Source organism: Loxodonta africana, chromosome 16 (genome assembly GCF_030014295.1).
Source record: "Loxodonta africana isolate mLoxAfr1 chromosome 16, mLoxAfr1.hap2, whole genome shotgun sequence".
Classification (NCBI taxonomy): Eukaryota; Metazoa; Chordata; class Mammalia; order Proboscidea; family Elephantidae; genus Loxodonta; species Loxodonta africana.
The window spans coordinates 10008789-10027383 of NC_087357.1; the positions used below are offsets into that span (position 1 = coordinate 10008789).

At 46.3% G+C, this 18595-nt stretch overlaps 3 protein-coding genes across 9 annotated transcripts in view; 2 read left to right on the forward strand and 1 right to left on the reverse strand.

The window, feature by feature from the left end:
* The window catches only part of DHX32 (DEAH-box helicase 32 (putative)), a 53956-nt gene extending 53013 nt beyond the window's left edge, over nucleotides 1–943 (forward strand). For both annotated transcript variants that reach the window (XM_064269192.1, XM_010599235.3), the window contains one exon: nucleotides 611–943. In XM_064269192.1, the coding sequence (XP_064125262.1) occupies nucleotides 611–785 (175 nt within the window). In that variant the 3' untranslated portion in view covers nucleotides 786–943. The remainder of the gene's footprint in view (nucleotides 1–610) is intronic.
* Nucleotides 931–15267, reverse strand: BCCIP (BRCA2 and CDKN1A interacting protein). Of its 2 annotated transcripts, none has more exons than XM_064269193.1 (7): nucleotides 15087–15267; nucleotides 9816–9890; nucleotides 9051–9131; nucleotides 6787–6882; nucleotides 4222–4409; nucleotides 2587–2692; nucleotides 931–1382 (listed from the first exon to the last, which is right to left on the reverse strand). In XM_064269193.1, exons 1-7 carry the CDS (start codon nucleotides 15243–15245, stop codon nucleotides 1212–1214), a joined length of 876 nt encoding a protein of 291 aa, XP_064125263.1. In that variant the 5' UTR covers nucleotides 15246–15267; the 3' UTR covers nucleotides 931–1211. The 2 variants fall into 2 exon arrangements, with proteins under 2 accessions (XP_064125263.1, XP_003419758.1); XM_003419710.4 differs by having other exon boundaries at nucleotides 2587–2761; nucleotides 15087–15266.
* Nucleotides 15268–15632: 365 nt separating this feature from the next.
* Nucleotides 15633–18595, forward strand: part of UROS (uroporphyrinogen III synthase) — a 29612-nt gene continuing 26649 nt past the window's right edge. Inside the window, exon 1 of one of the 5 annotated variants that reach the window (XM_010599232.3) lies at nucleotides 15633–15766. Coding sequence is in view for 4 of the 5 variants with exons in the window: in XM_064269196.1 (XP_064125266.1) it covers nucleotide 15982 (1 nt within the window). In the remaining variant the exon portion in view is untranslated. Of the gene's footprint in view, nucleotides 15767–15826; nucleotides 15983–18595 lie in introns of those variants that run through there. The other 4 variants (XM_064269196.1, XM_064269197.1, XM_064269195.1 and 1 more) reach the window with 4 other exon arrangements.

The following is an 18595-nucleotide window of genomic DNA, read 5'->3' on the forward strand; positions in this document are numbered from 1 at the left end:
GAGGGTATAGGGCTTGTGCGTGCGCCACACAGAGTTTGGGTTTGATCTGAAGTGCAGTACAAAGCAAGAGCAGTATCTTCTCTGTACACTGGTCAAGATCACTCAGCCTGCCAGGTGCAGAATGGACGGTAGGGGCAATGGTGAGAACGGAGACCAGTATGGAGGCTTTCGCAGTTCTGATTCTGTATCCACTGGAAGGTACCACTACTGCTTGAATAAAAGTAACTCAGAGGTGCCTGCCTCAAGCAGCCAGATGTGGAAAAGTACTAGTAATAAGATAAGAAAGGGACAAAAATACTACCCAGTCAGAGTTCTCCTAAGAGTATGATCTGATCCCTGTTGTATGGCAATGGGTCTTAGGGGAAATACCCATTTCTACTGGTGCTTGGAGGGTGGGCATCACTTCCACTGCAAGGAGACACAGGAGAAGCCAACTTGTTCTAGAAATGCCACTGAACCACAGAAAGTACTGGTTCTACAAAGGCAGCCTAAAACACGAATCAGTTCAAATTAAATGCCAGCTCTAAATAGATTCTCCAGGGCCGGTAAGTGCCCAGAAAGAATGTTTGGTGTATCTCACTTAAAAAAAAAAAATTCTTTTTCCAAACAGATTTATGGAACTGGCACCACAATATTACTTCAGTAATCTGCCTCCAAGTGAGAGTAAGGATATTCTCCAGCAAGTAATGGATGACCTGTCACCCATCTCGACCACGACAAAGGAACAGAAAATGTGTGAGAAGTGCCCTGAAGCCACTGCTGAACAAAGATGCGTTATCCAGTGACGCCTCACGACTGCCCTACACTGAACCCCAATGTGCAATAAGGGTCCCAAAGGTACCAAGACCGCTGGGCCCTGGGCTGATGTGCAGGTATTTAACGTGAAGAAGGATATCACACCCACACCTGAGGAGTTTTGAAAAATAACGCTTTGTATATTATTTTAAAAAACAAAAAGTTTTTATTGAGTTCTTAGATTACTACTGCATGTTTTTCTTCTCATTGGGAAACTTTTTAATCAACCATTCATGATTTGACCAAAATGAAAAAAATAAAGACATTTTATAAATGTGTCACAGACACGGGTGGCAGAACCCTACTTTTTGTAGAAGACCCTACTCAGAATAAAGTCACAGGTTTTTGAGTAAATCTCCACTGAGTTTTCTAGTAATCTTGCAAAAGCCGGCCCATCACTGTCCATGGGAATCAGGCTACAGAGAGAGATGTTCTTTCAGTTTATCCATGATCTCGCTCATCTTGTCGGCCGGGATCAGCATCACCGTGCGCAGGGGCTTCATCGGGACGTCATCAAAAGACCATCTGCCTCCCAGGCACGTGTCGCTCTCCTCTTGCACCGAGAAGCTGAACTTCAGGATTGCCTTCTAAAGCAAACAAATAACCAAGGTCAAAAACTCAGACCACCAAGGGCAAAACTCACTGAATCTACAACAAAGAATTCCATATCAGGCATGTATTTCAGCAGGAGTGACAGGTAACAGAAACAAAACTCAGAATAAAATAAACTCAAGTAAGACGCTGAGGCAGAAGTTGTAAAACGCTCACCAGACAGGTTCTTAACCTCCATGGGGGCATGGACAGCTCTGTCCCACTGCTCAAAGGTGAACAAGCCACTAAGTGTCACTCATGCTGCCGCCATTTATATACTGTTTCATTCTCAAGTCACTCATTTATGATCTCACTCTAATTCTCGACATAACCTTGTAACAGACAAGTGAAACTAAGTCTCTTAAATCTGACAATTAATGGGAAGTCTTCTAACTTTCTCCACTCTCCCCGCTGCTTCTCTAGCAGAAGGCACAGGGAAGTTTGTATGACCAGGCCACCTTAAGACACCTACACATCCCTGAACGATCGACCTTGGGTGCTGAGGTAGCCAGGGAAAATTTGTTTATTTTTAAAATTCACTTTCTGGAAATGAGAGAGCTGAATGTGTAGTGCTTTAGCATTCGGTGGAAATCTGACAAATATTAAGTGATATCCAATCCAGGAAACATGCTCCCTCAGGGTTCTGTCCGGACTCCTTCAGAGGAGGACAGTGTGGATTACTCTGTGGTACTTGGCTGTCCACCATGCTACGTGTTACCTTCATAGGGAGAAAATGCTAGCGATCCCACCGAGGGGAAGACACCCGCTGACAGCAGGCCCGGAGCAGCAGCATGCGGGCCAGTACCAAGGACAGGCAGACCAGCTTCCGCACCAACCACCATGTGACCTCAGACACTCTGACTCAGTGTCCACATCTGGGACCAGGCTAACATCCACCTTGTTGAGGGGTTCCAGAATCAAATTTCAGATCTCATAGTAAATGTATTATAAACATCTGCTCACTATTAGCACGTTGGCTGCCTTTCTCCTCCTCCACCGCCAACAGTGAGGGCAGGTGACTAATAGATCGGGTACCTCTATGTGCCAGGCACTCTTAGCTGCTAGCTACTGGGGACAGGGAAAAATAAGAGTGGCTGCGCTTGAAGGACTCTAACATAAAACTGGAGAACCAAAAATTTTGACTACTGTCAAGAAAATCCTCATTTCCATGTAAAATGATACATGAAAAATTGGTCTTACCTCGTAGAAAAATTCTTCTTCTGCATTTGCGAACATCAATTCATCTTTCTTTTGGCTGTTCCATTTCTTTCTGGAGTTGTTTTTTCCTGCTTCCACAAACGTCTTACTAATCAGAAGGTAGAAGGAACACCCCCCGCACGGCTTATTAGTTTCGTGTGCCTCCGCTAGTTCTTTCCTGTAAGGTGTACACACGTTTACATGTTGGGGCAGGTCAAGCCACCAATAGACCGGAGCTCAGTGAAAACGAGTGAAGCCACCCAGTGGGCTGGGTGCCACAAAGGCTCAACACGTGGACGTTAGACTTGGACACTCCTAAAGCAATGATTTTTATTTATCTAGTCAGTCACACTTTAGATTATGGCACCACTTTTTATCATAAATACTACGATGAATCTCTCAGATTAGGTTCTGGTAAGTTATCCTTAGAACTGTGGATACGTAGCAACTAACAGATGAGTCTTAAATTTCACTCAGCGTAACATCACTGCCAGTTCAGAAAATAAATACATTTGAGAATCTGAACTTTTTAAAGCAGTGAACACTCAACTGATAGGCATATGGCCACCAGGGTCACTACAGCATGTGACCACAACAGTCCTGGTCACTGGAGTCTAATCACTGGATCACTCTGTGACGTACTGCAGTGATCCTGCAACAGTCCACTGAGGGGAGTAAAGCCCCCACCAACCCTGTGCACCCATTGCCCCTAAACAAAAATGCCAAGAAACTCAGAGAACAACCCACTTCTGTTTTCTTTAATAATAAAAAAAAAAAAATAGAAGAGCAGTAAAAAGCAGATTGCTCTCCTGTTAAACCAAGTAAATGCGAAAACAAACTTATGGCACCAGAAAGTCCGCCAGGCGGAGCAGCTGAGACGGGGAGAATGCACGTAAAACCAGGAAGCAACGGGTCTACAAAGGAGAATGGAGAAACTGAAAGGTTTCCAGACTGTAGTTACCTTCCTACAAAACACTGAAGGGGAACCACAACAGCGGGGGGGTGCGGGGAGGTGACTACTGAGAAACAATGTTGTGTAAAACCTACAGGTCCCCACCATTCACTCTCCTCCTCCTCCTCCATTTCAAAGCACAGGCAAGGCTAATTCTAACTTTCCCTCAGGCCGGCTATAAGATTTATGGCTCTTCTTACATTTAACATATTTCTCACACATTAACTTAAAACCGCTGCATTAAAACAGCACCTGAGATGCAGGATCAGGACCGTGGTTCTGTTATTCACAGAACATACCCACGGGATTAGGACTTTCACTCTGTTTTTGTTATTGTAATTGTTCGGCACTTTATTCATGTTACAGAAATTTACCTGTGAAGAGGGTGAGAAGCTTTGCTCAGATAGGGGGTAAAACCCTTAATTTATGTGAAATTCATCTATTTTTATACCATTTAAATATTTAAAAGCATCATCCTTAAGATCACTGCCACAAACAGGTAAAACTCTTAAAAAGCCAACTATTCATTACCTATGTTTCTCACAGGCTGTTTCTTCCACTCTCATCACGCTGAGCGGTTGCTTACACCAGGGCAAAACCCTCTCTCTTCATACTCCACTCAAGTCCCATCTGCATCCCCTAGGGAAAGGCCGCTGTTCAGAGGCCCTGTCAGTGAGGGCGCTTACCGCAGCTGCTGGTGCATAGGCAGGGCGATCTGGGGCGGGACGTTAATGAATCTTTCGCTCAGGAGGAGGCCCACAGGCCTGGTGGTGTCACTCAGCAGCTTCTCCAGCTGTTCAGCCACACTCTTCTCCCCGCTCTGGCCACAGCCGCTCAGAATCCATTCTTTAATTTGCTCAGCACACCGGGTCCCCTAGAAAGCAAAGAGAAGACTGCCTCTGATTACAGGCTGTCGCTTACAGGAGAAAAATCAAAGATGAGAGCTGTCACTTTTCATCTTACATATGGGCAGTTTCCTGCCACAGCCTTGAAAATACTGTGTGTCTCCAGTGTGGAATGTTTAGGTATTCCACAAAAGGTACACCACCCGGTCATGCAGCACCCCATGACCAGGGGAAGGGGATGCTTATAACCAATACTCGTACATGCTGTAACTGCAACTCTAATCCATCTCACAAAGACAGATGGAGCAACTGGAAAATTCACTGAAAAACTAAAGCACGGCTTGTATCTTTTTCTGAGGAGGGTAAGCAGCTGGTTTACTTTTTATTAGAACTCTCCAGTGATTCAGTAAAAAGAGATGACTCAAAACACAAATGAATGTCCGTAAGTGCCCTTGACCTCAGAAAGCAAAGAAGCCTCCTGGGGTCCACACTTCACAAGTAGCAGACACCAGCTGAGACACAGCACATAACCAGCTCCCGTGGCAACACCAACATCAGAACACCACTTACTGAAAAGTAAACCAGGGTTCCCTGCAACACAGGGAGTAATGACTGGCACAGGGTACAAACTATTCAAACCACAGTACACCTTCAACACCTCAACAAGAAGGCAAATAATCCAATTAAAAAATGGCAAAGGATGTGAACAGACACTTCACCAAAGAAGACAGTCAGGTAGCTAACAGATACATGAGGAAGTGCTCTGGATCATTAGCCATTAGAGAAATGCAAATCAAAACTACAATGAGACACCATCTCAGCCCGACATTACTGGCACTAATCAAAATGACCAGAAAATAACAAATGGAGGGGTTGTGGGGAAACCGGAACTCTTAAACACTGCTGGTGGGAACGTAAAATAGTACAACCACTGTGAAAAACGATACAGTGTCTCCTCAAAAAGCTAGAAATAGAAATACCATACCATCCAGCAATCCCACTCCTAGGAATATACCCAAGAGAAATAAGAACCATCACAGGAATGGACATATGCACGCACACCCATGTTCACGGCAGCATTACTCACAACAGCAAAAAGATAGAAACCACCTAAGTGCCCATCAACAGATGAATGGATAAAGAAACTGGTACATACATACAATAGAGTACTATGCAGCGATAAAAAACCATCAGTCTGTGGAACATCTCACGACAAGGATGAATCTGGAAGGCACGATGCTGAGTGAGGTAAGTCCATCACAAAAGGACAATTATCGTTTGAGACTGCTATCACAAAAACTCAAGAAAACGCTTACACACAGAAAAACAATCTGACGGTAATGAAGGAAGAGATGAGGATGGGGAGCTGAAATCACTAACTAGATAGTAGACAAGTGATAACAGTGGTGAAGGCAAAGACAACACACAACAGAGGGGAAGTCGGCACAACTTGACCAAGGCAAAGTCACGGACGCTTCCTAGACACATCCAAACACCTTGAGAGCCAAGTTACTGGGGCTGAGGACTGGGGACCAGGGTCTCGGGGAAGATCTAGGTCAACTAGCATAACATAGTTCTTAAAGAAAATGTTCTACATCCTACTTTGGTAAGTAGCGTTTGGGGTTTTAAAAGCTTGCAAGTGACCATCTATGATATATCTATTGGTCCCATCCCGTCCGGAGCAAAGGAAAATGAAGAAAACCAAAGACAAAGAAAATTTTAGTCCAGAGAACTAATGGACCAAATGAACCACAGCCTCCACCAGCCTGAGCCCAGAACTAGATGGTGCCTGGCTACCACCACCAATGTTCTGACAGGGATCACAATAGAGGGACACGGACACAGACACAGACACACACACACACAAAAGACCAGACTTACTGGTCTGACAGACTGGAGGAATCCCTGAGACTATGGCCACTGGACACCCTGCTAACTCAAAACTGAAGCCACTCCCGAAGTCCACCTTTCAGTCAAAGGTTAGACAGGCCTATAAAACAAGCAATAACACATGTGAGGAACATGATTCTTAGTTCAATGAAGTATAAGAGACCAAATGGGCAACACCTGCCCAAAAGCAAAGACCGGAAAGCAGGAAGGGACAGAAAAACAGGACCAATGGACACAGGGAACCCAGGGTGGAAAGGGAGAATGCTGACACATTGTGGGGACTGCAACCAATATCACAAGACAACTTGTGTATAATTTTTGAATAAGAAGCTAATTTGTTCTGTAAACTTTCACCTAAAGTACAATAAAATTAAAATGAAAAACACACCTTCACATTGAAAAGATTGCAACAAGATTTCATAAGAGCACATCTCCTTTTTTTTTTTTAAACACTTCCATCATGCATTAAATAAAAGTGGTTTTGGCCTGATGACGTGACTGACCAGTGACACCAACCTTTCTCTCGGTTAAATTTAAAAGGCTTATGAAACCAAAAACCTCATCTTCATCAACACCCACATCATCATCGCTGTCTTCTGACACATCTGTTTGCTGTTTTAAGAAGAGAAAAAAAAAATTATATTTGGTTGGGAAGAGGTATAATACCAAGTCTTGGAACCTAGGTCTCATTTATGTTTTCAAAATCAAGTCTTTGTTTTACAATCACCATTGCGGAAAAGCTCTCTATGCTAAACGCAGTGTGACCAGCTAATCACACCCTCCCTGGAATGGGTTCCTCTGCTTACATTCTGGGTGACCTCGTCCTGCTCTCAAGTCTACACCTAATGTCTTCTACAGGATTCTTGAAACGTTTTCCTGGACCAGAGACTCATAAATCCAGAACAGATGAAGCCCCGTGAAATAAACCATTTCAAACTATCTTCTAAACTATCTGCCTGGAGCCAGGCCTTGTTTGTTTCTCTGTGAGCCCACACGCTGTTTCAGGTAAAATTCACACACTTCCTGCCACCTGGCCACGGAGGAAGAAAAAAAGAGGGTGAGAAAGGAAACGAATTAAGAAAAACAGAACATTAAGAATGAAGTGGCTAATTCCAGCTAGTACGTCACAAAGATGGTAGCAACTCTTACTAGTTTCAGAACTTCGGTGGGGTGCTGGGGGCAAAAGCCAGACTAGTGTTTGAGGAACAAATAGAAGAGGAAGGGAAGACTGTGAATAAAAAGTATTTCTCAAGAATTTTGGCTTTGACGACAGAGTGAAGTGGCTGAAAGTGAGGTAACTGAAGTGAAACATAAGACTAAGGTGGAGTTTTTGTTTGTTTTGTTTTTTACCGCAGGCCAGGTAACGGGTACTGAGAATAGGAAACAAATCCACAGAAATAGCTGTACTTGTACACACTTGCCACGTGCAGACAATGCTCTGAGCACTTTACCTTCAACAACTCATCTGTGCTGCTACCAACCCTCTGAGGTAGGAACCAGCATCATCCTCACTTTTGGAGAAGGAAAAGGAAAGAGATCAAGGCTACCGTGGCAGACTGTGTTTTCCACAGAGGACAAACACAGTATCTCCTATCCCATACTGAGGGGCAGGGTCTGCATGCCTTCCCCTAGAACCTGGCCAGACCCTTGTGTCTGTGCTGATCAACGAACAGCAGAAATGGCACCATCATAAAAATGCTGCACACTTCCTCCAGGTTCTTTGGGGGTGCTTGCTCTTGGACCCCAGCCCGCATGTGGCGAGGTCCCCATGCAGACAGCACCAGCAGGGCGCCCACCTCCAGCCAATGCCAACCTGTCTACTGCATGAGTGTGACATCTTGAAAGTGAATCCCCCAGGTAAGCCTCCCAACTGGTGCAATGGGGCAGACAAGTCCTCCCCACGGAGCCCCACCCAGACTGCAGACAGAAGCACGTACACCCAGGCTGCAGACAGGAGCACATAAACAACTGCGGCTGCTCTGAGGCACGGTGTGGTGGGGAGCTTGTCATGCAGCCACAGAAAACTGAGTCACCAGATGACAAGGGCAGAACCAGGAGTCGCCCAGTCCTGTTTTCTACATCTCACAAAGAGGAAGACTCCTTCGAGTTCGCTCTTCCCTCACTCCCAAGATACCACACTCTACTGATAATTCTACCGCCCCCATCACTCCTTTGAGTCAGTCTCCTTTGCAGCCTCCACTTATTTTACTCATTGCATCAGTGCTGGGATTACCATGGCTTGTCTCCTGCCCTCTCTGGGCCACCTCAACGACTTCTGTGACTTAAATGACCACAGATTTGCTGAAAACTCCCAAGTCTTCTACCTCTAGCCCCAGTCTCTCCAGGGCTCCGGCTGCTGCTCAGTATCTCGCTTGCGTGTGTCACAGACACCTCAAACTCAAAGTGTGCAAATCCAAACACATGTTCCCTTCCTAATCTGATCCTCCTCCATGTCTGCTATCCTGGTTGGCCACGTCAGAAACCTGGGAGTTACCCTTGATTCCTTCTTCCCCTCACTCTCACACCTAATCACTCACCTAATCACTCACCCACCAGATTCCATCTCCTACATGTCTTCTGACTCGGCCCACTTCTTGCCATTGGCACTGCTTGGATCGCTGCATTTAATAACTCTGGACTGCTGCCAGGGCCCTCTAACTAGTCTCCCTTCCTCTAGTCACACTTCCTTCCAATCCAAATGCTAGAGAACAACCACCCTTGTGCTCTGGGCCTGCCCACTATTAGCAGGCCAGACAGAAGCAGCACACTGTCCTGCTTACCTTAATCACACTCCCGATGTGGCTCTGCTGTATCAAGAGATCTGTTAGCTCCGCAGTGTTCACGGGAGCCTTTAGGAAAAGCTAAAAGAAGAGAAAAATGTTTTAGATTTAAATTAAAGTATGATTTCCAATAAAATTTCTAATTCCTATATTAAACTAAAAATTAGGAAATTTCAGTGAAATGACCAAGAAGATAACCTAGAAAGGTAATCAAGAGAGGAAAGGGAAAAACCCAACACTTCAGGGACCAGACGGACGGACAGTGGTAATCTAGAGGGCCTGGAGGTGAGAGAGGATGGACATAAGCTCAAAGGCTTTGGGGACTAGGCCACAGGAGGCCTAAAGGGTAGAGAACCAAAGCCCCAGTATGTGGGGGGAAGGAATACGCAGATGCAGCGAGCACCAATTTGGTGGAAGTGAAGTGTGTAGTCAATTAGACGGCTGTTCTATAGGAACTCTCCGACCCCACAAAATTTGGACACGAATTTGAGAAAAACAGAACAGTGTTCAAGTCATTAGCAGACGAAAGGAAGTGTATTTTAGGACACAGAATACTTAAATATATTAATCAGAGGAAGGGGTCTGGGAGCAAAGGCACAAAGAGAAGGGTTCGTCCTGGGAAAGAAGAGAGGCAATTCTTCCCTCCAAGGCAAGCGCAGGCGATAAAAACGGAAATTCTGAAATAGAAAGGTTGAAATTTGAGAAAGCTGGTGTCGACTGGATTGTCTTCGAAGAGCAAATTTATATAAAAAAGTAAAAGAATACCTGCTGCAGTAATTTCTTAATTCCGTCATAATCGTTATCTGAGATGGAATAAGCTTCAAATTCAATGTTCACTTCCTGTAAGTAACACACAAAATAGTCACCATTCACAACTGTCTAAGATAATTCAGGTGTTACTTTCCACTCTGAGGATCATCTATTTCTTTTTCCTCCATCTCCATTCTTTTTGGTCTTTGCCTACCTATCAGTTCATCCACAAAAGATGACAGAGAAGGGGCAGGAAGAAAAAAGTGTCAAGACTTAAGAACTATCCATGTCTGGATTTTGAAATTGGCAAGCATTACCAAAATTGCCACCTCACTTACAGATTGGAAACTCTGGTGGCATAGTGTTAAGTGCTACGGCTGCTAACCAAAAGGTCAGCAGTTCAAATCCATCAGGCGCTCCTTGAAAACTCTATGGGGCAGTTCCACTTTGTCCTACACGGTCGCTCTGAGTCGGAATCAACTTGACGGCATTGGATATAATTTACAGATTAGGTTACAAAGCTCCTTCCTAACATTTCCTCATTTTACAGAAAAGTGATTACACTCAGCATGACCTAGCCTAAATGTTGAGAAGGTCTGCTCTAGAAAGTATTTACTAGACTGCAATAAGGGTGGGAAAAGAACAAAATCACTTCAGAAGTACCTGGAATTGCCTGGAGCCTGGATCTGAGGCTACATGAGTCAGAATCGACTTGACCGCAATGAGTTTTTTTGCTTTAATGGGTCCATTCGCTTGGCAGGTGGTCACTGAGTCTTACCATGTACCAACCACTGTACCAGGCACTCAAGATAAAGTGATGAGCAACGCAATCATGATGATTCTGCCCTTAGGGAGCTTATGGTTTAGACGGGAAGAGTAAGGAAATATTCACAGAAATAAATGTAAAGTTACAACGATGACTTAATGTATCATAGTCTGACTGCTATCGAATGAAAATGTCAGAAGCTGTTGGTGTTACCCATTTTCTGCTATATGGAGTATAAATGGAAAAGAAAACCAAATATCTTGAATGTAAAAGAAGAGTAAAGTAAAACAAACAGAAGGAGAAGAGTAAAAGAAAAGTAGAGATTGAAAACTGAAAAGGACCTCTGGGGTTCTCTACACATTCCAGGCCCAGGGACCCAGGGATTCCTGAGCCCAGCTGCTTTCCTACCCTTGGGATCTGAAGATACGCTAGAATCTTTATCACAAGTTCCCCTTTCTGCCTCCCTCCAAGGGGATGCTATTAAGCACAAACACAAGAAACAAAAGCCCTCATCACCCATCTGCGAGAACCTAATTAAACCTGCCCACCGTTCTTCACTACTCCCATCTCTCTTCCCTGAAGTTCCCATAGCCACTTCTGCTGCCACTGAGCCACTCTGCACTTCAAGTCCATCTCTTTAGGACACCAAATAACTCTATGCATTTCCTTCTTATACACCATCTTGTTTCAAAAAAGATCTGAGGGAGACTGAATTTTCAAAATAATCTTCATGGGTTTCTACATCAGGGAATGGGTTGTGGATTTGTGAACTGCTCGGAAAATGAAGGCCTCCTTCAAATAAATAATCAATAACCACTGTTTCAAAACAGGGAACTGTGCTAGCAGCTGTAACAATTTTTTCAGTCAAAAAAGTAATACACGCCAGTGGTCTAAACTACACATGGCAAGGACTATAAAGTTAAAAAAAAAAGTCTTGCTACCCACCCGCCACTCTCCAGAGGTCCCTGCTGTCAGTAGTAAACTATTCTTTGAAGAAGTTTACTAGGCACACATAATCAAATATATTTTGTTTCTTCTTTCCCCCACATAAAGAGTCACTACACCTGCTGCTTCCACTTAGCCCGCTCTGTGGCTGTGGTTGTAAAATGGAACAAGAATTCCTAACTCCCAGGGCTGATGTAAGCATTAAATGAGTTAACACAAAGTGCAGAGAGCCTAGAAGAGCAACTATTATTATTATTGTTACAAACAGAATTACTAAATCAGGGGAGTATCCATGTTAAGTTTTGATAGATATTGTCAAATTGCCTTCTGAAGACACTGCACCAACTTATACTCTCACCCGCAGTATATGGAAGCACCCATTTCCCTACACTATCATCAGCAATGTTTATTACATAAGATTTTAACCTTCGGCAGTCTGATAAAAGATTATCCATGTTAATGCAAGAACATTCCGTGTTAATGCAAGAACACTGATTGGAACCACCCAAAACTGGCAAAATAGCCAAAGTTCTTCTAAGTGGAAAATGGTGAGGCCATATCAAGGGAAGGGGGCGAAGTAAAGAGCTGATCTGTAAGGGAAAGCTCTGTTGACAGGAGGACGTATCATAGACCCACACTAGTCTCATCCCAAGCCTGCATCCACACCTTCCATATCCTCCCCCTCTGCCCACTCTCTCTTTACCCCCCTGTACTTTGCGTATCACAGAATCTCCAAGTGGAAAACAATAAGAGCGTTTATTGTTGTTGTTAGGTACTGTCCAGTTGGTTCTGACTCATAGTGACCCCATGAACAACAGATTGAAACACCGCCTGGTCCTGTGGCAACTTCACATCATTGCTGTCTTAGTCATCTAGTGCTGCTATAACAGAAATACCTCAAGTGGATGGCTTTAACAAAGACAAATTTATTCTCTCACAGTCTAGGAGGTTAGAAGTCCGAATTCAGGGTGCTGGCTCCAGAGGAAGGCTTTCTCTCTCTTTTGATTCTGGGGAAGGTCCTTGTCATCAGTCTTCTCCTGGTCTGGAGTTTCTCAATTTAGGGACCCTGGGTCCAAAACACGTGCTGTTCTCCTGGCTCTTCTTTCTTGGGGGAATGTGGTCAGCATCCTGTCTGCTCACTTCTCTCTTTCATATTTCAAAAGAGACTGACGCAAGGTACAACCTAATCCTGTAGACTGAGTCCTGCCTCATTAAGAGAACTGCCTCTAATCCTGCCTCATTAACATCATAGAGGTTAGGATTTACAACATATAGGATAATCACATCTGATCACAAAATGATAAATAACTACACAATACTGGGAATCTTGGTCTAGCAAAGCTGATAAACATTTTTTGGGGACACAATTAATCCATAACATTTGCTATGCTTGAGCCCATTGTTTCAGCCATGGTGTCAATCCATCTCGTTGAGGGTCTTCCACTTTTCCAATGACCCTCTACTTTATCAAGCATGATGTCCTTCTCTAGGGACTGCTCCCTCCTCATACCATGTCCAAAGTACATGAGATGGAGTCTCACCATCCTCGCTTCTAAAGGGCATTCTGGCTGTATTTCTTCCTTGTTCACTCTTCTGGCAGTCCATGGTATACTGAATATTCTTTGCCAACACCATAACTCAAAGACATCAAATCTTCTTTGATCTTCCTTATTTATTGTCCAACTTTCACACGCATATGAGGCAACTGAAAAATACCATGGTTTGGGTCAGGCACACTTTAGGCCTTAAAGTGACATCTTTGCTTTTTAACACTTTAAAGAGGTCTTTTGCAGCAGATTTGCCCAAAGCAATATGTCGTTTGATTTCCTGACTGCTACTTCCATAGGCATTGATTGTGGATCCAAGTAAAATGAAATAAGAGCATTATTATATGACGATAAATAATTGTTTAATGTGCTCAGCTACTAACTGAAAGGTTGGTGGTTCAAGTCCACCCAGAGGCAGCTCAGAAGAAAGGCCTAGCAACCCACTTCTGAAAATATGCCAGTGAAAACCCTACACAGAGCGCAGTTCTATACTGACACACGTGGGGCTGCCATGAGTCAGAGTCAGCTGGACAGCAACTGGAGGAAAAACCAGTAAGTGTTTACCATGTGCTGGGCACTACCCCGCATGCCTGCTGTGTCCTCTCACGCCTTACAATTACCCTGTCAGGCAGATGTTTGTTCCAATTTACAGAGAAGGAAACAGGATTCAGAATGGACATGTAATTTAGAAGGGACATCACTGAAAAGACAGTTGTTGAGCAATGATGTGCAATGATGGTTGTAGAGTCAATGAGAAGTGTGCGGGTATTGAAGGTGGAGCTAACAGGATTTAGTGATGGACTGGATGTGGGGTGAGGAGAAGGGAGGCATTAAAGTTAACTCCCAAGATTTGGGTTTGAGAAACTGATGAATCTGGGGACAATTTACAGAGACAGAAAACTAGGAGAGGAGGTGGGTGGACCGCAAGTTCTACTTTGGATAGGTTAAGTCTGAGGTACCTATTATGCATTCAAGGAAACCCTGATGGTGTAGTGGTTAAGAGCTACAGCTGCTAACTAAAAGTTCAGCAGTTCGAATCCACCAGGCACTCCTTAGAAACCATATGGAGAGGTTCTACTCTGTCCTATAGGGTTGCTATGAGTTTGAATCAACTCGAAGGCAATGGGTTTGGTTTTTCTTTTTTTTTTTTTTTATGCATTCAAAAGCTGCTGTGATCGAATTGACTATGACTCATAGCAACCCTGTAGGACAGAGTAGAACTGCCCCATAGGGTTTCCAAGGAGCAGCTGGTGGATTCAAACTGCCGACCTTTTCGTTAGCAGCTGAGCACTTAACCACTGTACGACCAAGGCTCCATAATACTTAGCATTAAGTACTTAATGTTTGTTGAATGCGTAATTAGAGCTGGATGACCCTTTAGACCACTGAATGCCTAATACGAAAAACAAAAAAACTGTTGCCCTCCAGTCCTTTTCGACTCATAGAGACCCTATAGGACAGAGTAGAACTGCCCCGCAGGGTTTCCAAGGCTGTGATCTTTATGGAAGCAGACTGCCACATCTTTCTCCCGTGGAGCAGCTGGTGGCTTGGAACCACTGACCTTTCAGTTAGCAGCTGAGCACTTTAACCACTGGCCACCAGGGCTCCTTTGTAAGCCTGTGGGGTAGAAAGGCACAGGAAGCCTTCAGGAAGCTGAAATCGGGCCGTGTGGCCGAAGCTGCGGAGGGAACGGGGGCAGAGCTGCGGAAGAGGTGGGCAGACGACAAACTCTGCAGGCCTTGGTGGCCTGGGAAGGATTTGGAGCTCCGGCCTGAGAACTACGGAAAACGACTCATGCCTGTGGTTGTGGCAGGTTCTCCCTCTGGGATGGGGGTGGGATGACAAGGCTGTGGCTGCAGTGTGGAGAAGACTGAAGTGGACTTCAGTAAGCAGTTACCATCCCCAGTTTCTGCCTCCAGACCCTCAGGGACGGGGAAGCCGCTCCTCCAGGCGGCTCAGTTTCCACGTGGCTTTGACAGCCAGTGTCTTCCCGGATATAAACAAACCGAGGTAGCGCGTGGTGCTCACCTCGTCGACGACCTCGTCGTCTTCCTCGCCACTATCTTCCTCGTCTTCCTCCTCATCCTCGACTCCATCTTCCTCTTCTTGCTCGTCGCGCTGGAGCTGACCGCCCGGCGGCCGCGGAGCCCCGCTCTCCACCGCACGCCGCTTGGACCTGGACGCCATGTTGCCGCCCCAGGCACCGCGCCTGCGCACCGCCCCCGCCCCGACCTTCCGGACCGAACCACTCAAGGAAGGGGGAGGAAGACGGTGAAGAACCTCAGGGCTGAGTGGACGCCAGCTCCAGCGCCTCGGCTGGACTTCACGGTCGTAATTTCAGAGTTAAGTGCAGTTTGGGGGCTCTATCGCGGCCAAATTCTCTTTCTGTTCTCCTTCCCTCCAAGGCTACTCCGCCCCTTCACAGAGTGGTACGAACCGCCAAGCCTTCGCCTCGCCCCCTCCGTGACCTGGCTGTCGGCGCGCACGCGCGGGCTCCCAGCTGAGCAAAAGGGGCTCCCGGACGCGCGGGCTGGGGTGCCGGGTGTCCCCGCGGCGCGGGCACGGGGTGCGCGGAGCCCACCGATGCCATTGCACCTGCGGCCTCTGCCTGGGGCCTGCAAGGTGCGCGCCCCCGACTGGGCTCCGGCTTGTGGCGGGCGCAGCGCAGGGCTCGGTCCCGTCTCAGCCCACGCGTGCCCCCGCCCCAGGTAGGTGTCACCGCCCACCGTGCGGAGGAGGACAGCCCGCAGGCGTGAGGGACAGAGTGGGGCGGGGGCCCGAGGCGTCGCCCTTCGGTCCAGCCCGCCTGGAAGGTCACCTGTCCTGTCAGGTTCCCCAGGGCAGGTCAGACCCGACCCTGCCGTGCGAGGGCCTCCCTCGGTGTCTCCCCGCACAGCTCCGGGCACACACTTGGCAGTGATGCAGTGAGTCGGGATCGAATCCCCTGACGCTCTTTAAATGCATATTCTTGGCCCGAAAGTTTAAAAAAAAAAAAAAAAAGAATGTGTGAATCTTAAATGCTCAAGGTACTGGTGGGATAATCTAAAGGGGGCCCTGGTGGCGCACCGTTTAAGCGCTCAAGCGCGTGGCTGCCAACTGTAAGGTTGGCAGTTGGAGGCCACCCAGCTAAGCTGCTCAGCAGGAGAAAGACCTGACGATCTGTTCCTGTAAAGATTAACCTGTTTCGGTCAGTGGGTTCTGACTCGTAGTGACCCTATAGGACAGAATAGAACTGCCCCATAGGGTTTCCAAGGCTGCAATTTTTTTTTTTCAATTTTTATTGTGCTTTAAGTGAAAGTTTACAAATCAAGTCAGTCTCTCACACAAAAACCCATATACACCTTGCTACACACTCCCAATTACTCTCCCCCTAATGAGACAGCCTGCTCTCTCCCTCCACTCTCTCTTTTCCTGTCCTTTTCGGCAGCTTCTAACCCCCTCCACCCTTTCATCTCCCCTCCAGGCAGGAGATGCCAACATAGTCTCAAGTGTCCACCTGATCCAAGAAGCTCACTCCTCACCAGCATCCCTCTCCAACCCATTGTTCAGTCCAATTCCTGTCTGAAGAGTTGGCTTTGGGAATGGTTCCTGTCCTGAGCCAACAGGTCTGGGGGTCATGACCACTGGGGTCCTTCGAGTCTCAGTCAGGCCATTAAGTCTGATCTTTTTATGAGAATTTGGGGTCTGCATCCCACTGTTCTCCTGCTCCCTCAGGGGTTCTCTGTTGTGTTCCCTGTCAGGGCAGTCATCGGTTGTAGCCGGGCACCATCTGGTTCTTCTGGTCTCAGGATGATGTAGTCTCTGGTTTATGTGGCCCTTTCTGTCTCTTGGGCTCGTAATTACCTTGTGTTCTTGGTGTTGTTCATTCTCCTTTGGTCCAGCTGGGTTGAGACCAATTGATGATGCATCTTAGATAGCTGCTTGCTAGCGTTTAAGACTCGAGACGCCAAGGTTGTAATCTTTACAGAAGCAGATTGCCACATCTTTGTCGCTGCAAAGATTACAGCCTTGGCAACCCAGTGGGGCAGTTCTACCCTGTCATATAGGGTCTCTGTGAGTCTGAATGGAATCAGCTACTGCAGTGGATATGAGTGGAGGGGACTGGCCAACTGGAGTGTGTATGCCCGTCTACAACAGACACCTGCTGCTCAACTGCAGCCAGTTACCAAAAAAAAACAGTTCCTGTGAAGCAGACTCCTGGTGAGCCCACAGGTGTCAGAAGCAGACTCCTGGTGAGCCCACAGGTGTCAGAAGCAGACTCCTGGTGAGCCCACAGGTGTCAGAAGCAGACTCCTGGTGAGCCCACAGGTGTCAGAAGCAGACTCCTGGTGAGCCCACAGGTGTCAGAAGCAGACTCCTGGTGAGCCCACAGGTGTCAGAGTAGAACGGTGCTCTACAGGGTTTTCAATGACTGACGTTTTGGAAGTAGATCACCACGCCTTTCTTCCAAGGTGCCTCTGGGGGGACTTGGACCTCCAACCCTTCAGTTAGCAGCCGAGGACTTAACCATTGCACCACCCAGGAACTCCTTTGGCCAGTTTTAGCCCTGTGGAAATGTAGGCCTCATCTTGTCGGATCTTTCCATTTGAAGAGAAGCTGGAGTTAGGGATTTTTACATGAAATATGGATTTTTACATATAATACAAATATAACCTGTGCCCAATAAAATGCATCTACCAGTTAGATTTAGCCCACAGGCTACCACTTTGCAGCCTGTTTTAAAGACTTACTTGGCAAGAAAATAGGGAAGATACCAGCTTTCTGAGGATGGGGTCTGTGATTCTCCATTTTTTTTTTTTTTCTCTAAATGAGGAAAGGGTTACATGTGTATGAGTCTGAAAATGGAATGAGCTGCCTCTACGTAGTGAGATTACCCTTGCTCAGGAGGTTTAAGCAGAAGTTTAGTGGCCTTTTCTCAGTGATTATTCATCAGCATCCCTGAAGGTCCCCGTTACCCCAGAGTCTCCGTGATTGTGTTCTTTGAGTTCCATGTTTTCTGGAAGTCTCTTGTCTACCTGGTCACAACATGGTATTAATATACTTAGACATCAGGGCTCTGGATGGGTCCCCCAACTATGCAAAAACACCTTCCCACCATGTAGAGGGAGTTGTGGTGGCTCAGTGGTTGAGAGCTACGGCTGCTAACCAAGAGGTCAGCAGTTTGAATCCACCAGCTGCTCCTTGGAAACCCTGTGGGGCAGTTCTACTGTGTCCTATAGAGTCACTGTGAGTCGGAATCGACTTGACGGCAACGGGTTTGGAGTAGGTTACCATGTACAGGGCAGGCTGTACCATGCTAGCCTTTTGGTAGAGTTGCACTCAGAGATCATGGATTTCTTGATACTTTTTTTCTTTCATAAGAGAAGGGCGAAAACATCCTTACTTTGTGTCCACAGAGTAGTTCTCAGGGTTGAGCACATGGTCAGACTGTGGATTAGAACGGCACACGTGGAAAAATGGCCCGCCTGTGGTTTTGTCATTTAAGAAAACACTGTACTGACCCCAAGGAACTTAGCTCCATTGGAGATCGCTTATCC

Bases quoted from the DNA above. Each gene is read 5' to 3' on its own strand.
- BCCIP (XM_003419710.4), bottom strand. From the start codon at position 15,245: ATGGCGTCCAGGTCCAAGCGGCGTGCGGTGGAGAGCGGGGCTCCGCGG. The intron at 9,132-9,815 runs GTATTCTTTTAC...CTCTTCTTTTAG, and splicing joins TTAAGAAATTACTGCAGCAG to CTTTTCCTAAAGGCTCCCGT. The intron at 1,383-2,586 runs GTAAGACCAATT...TGTTTGCTTTAG, and splicing joins AAGAAGAATTTTTCTACGAG to AAGGCAATCCTGAAGTTCAG.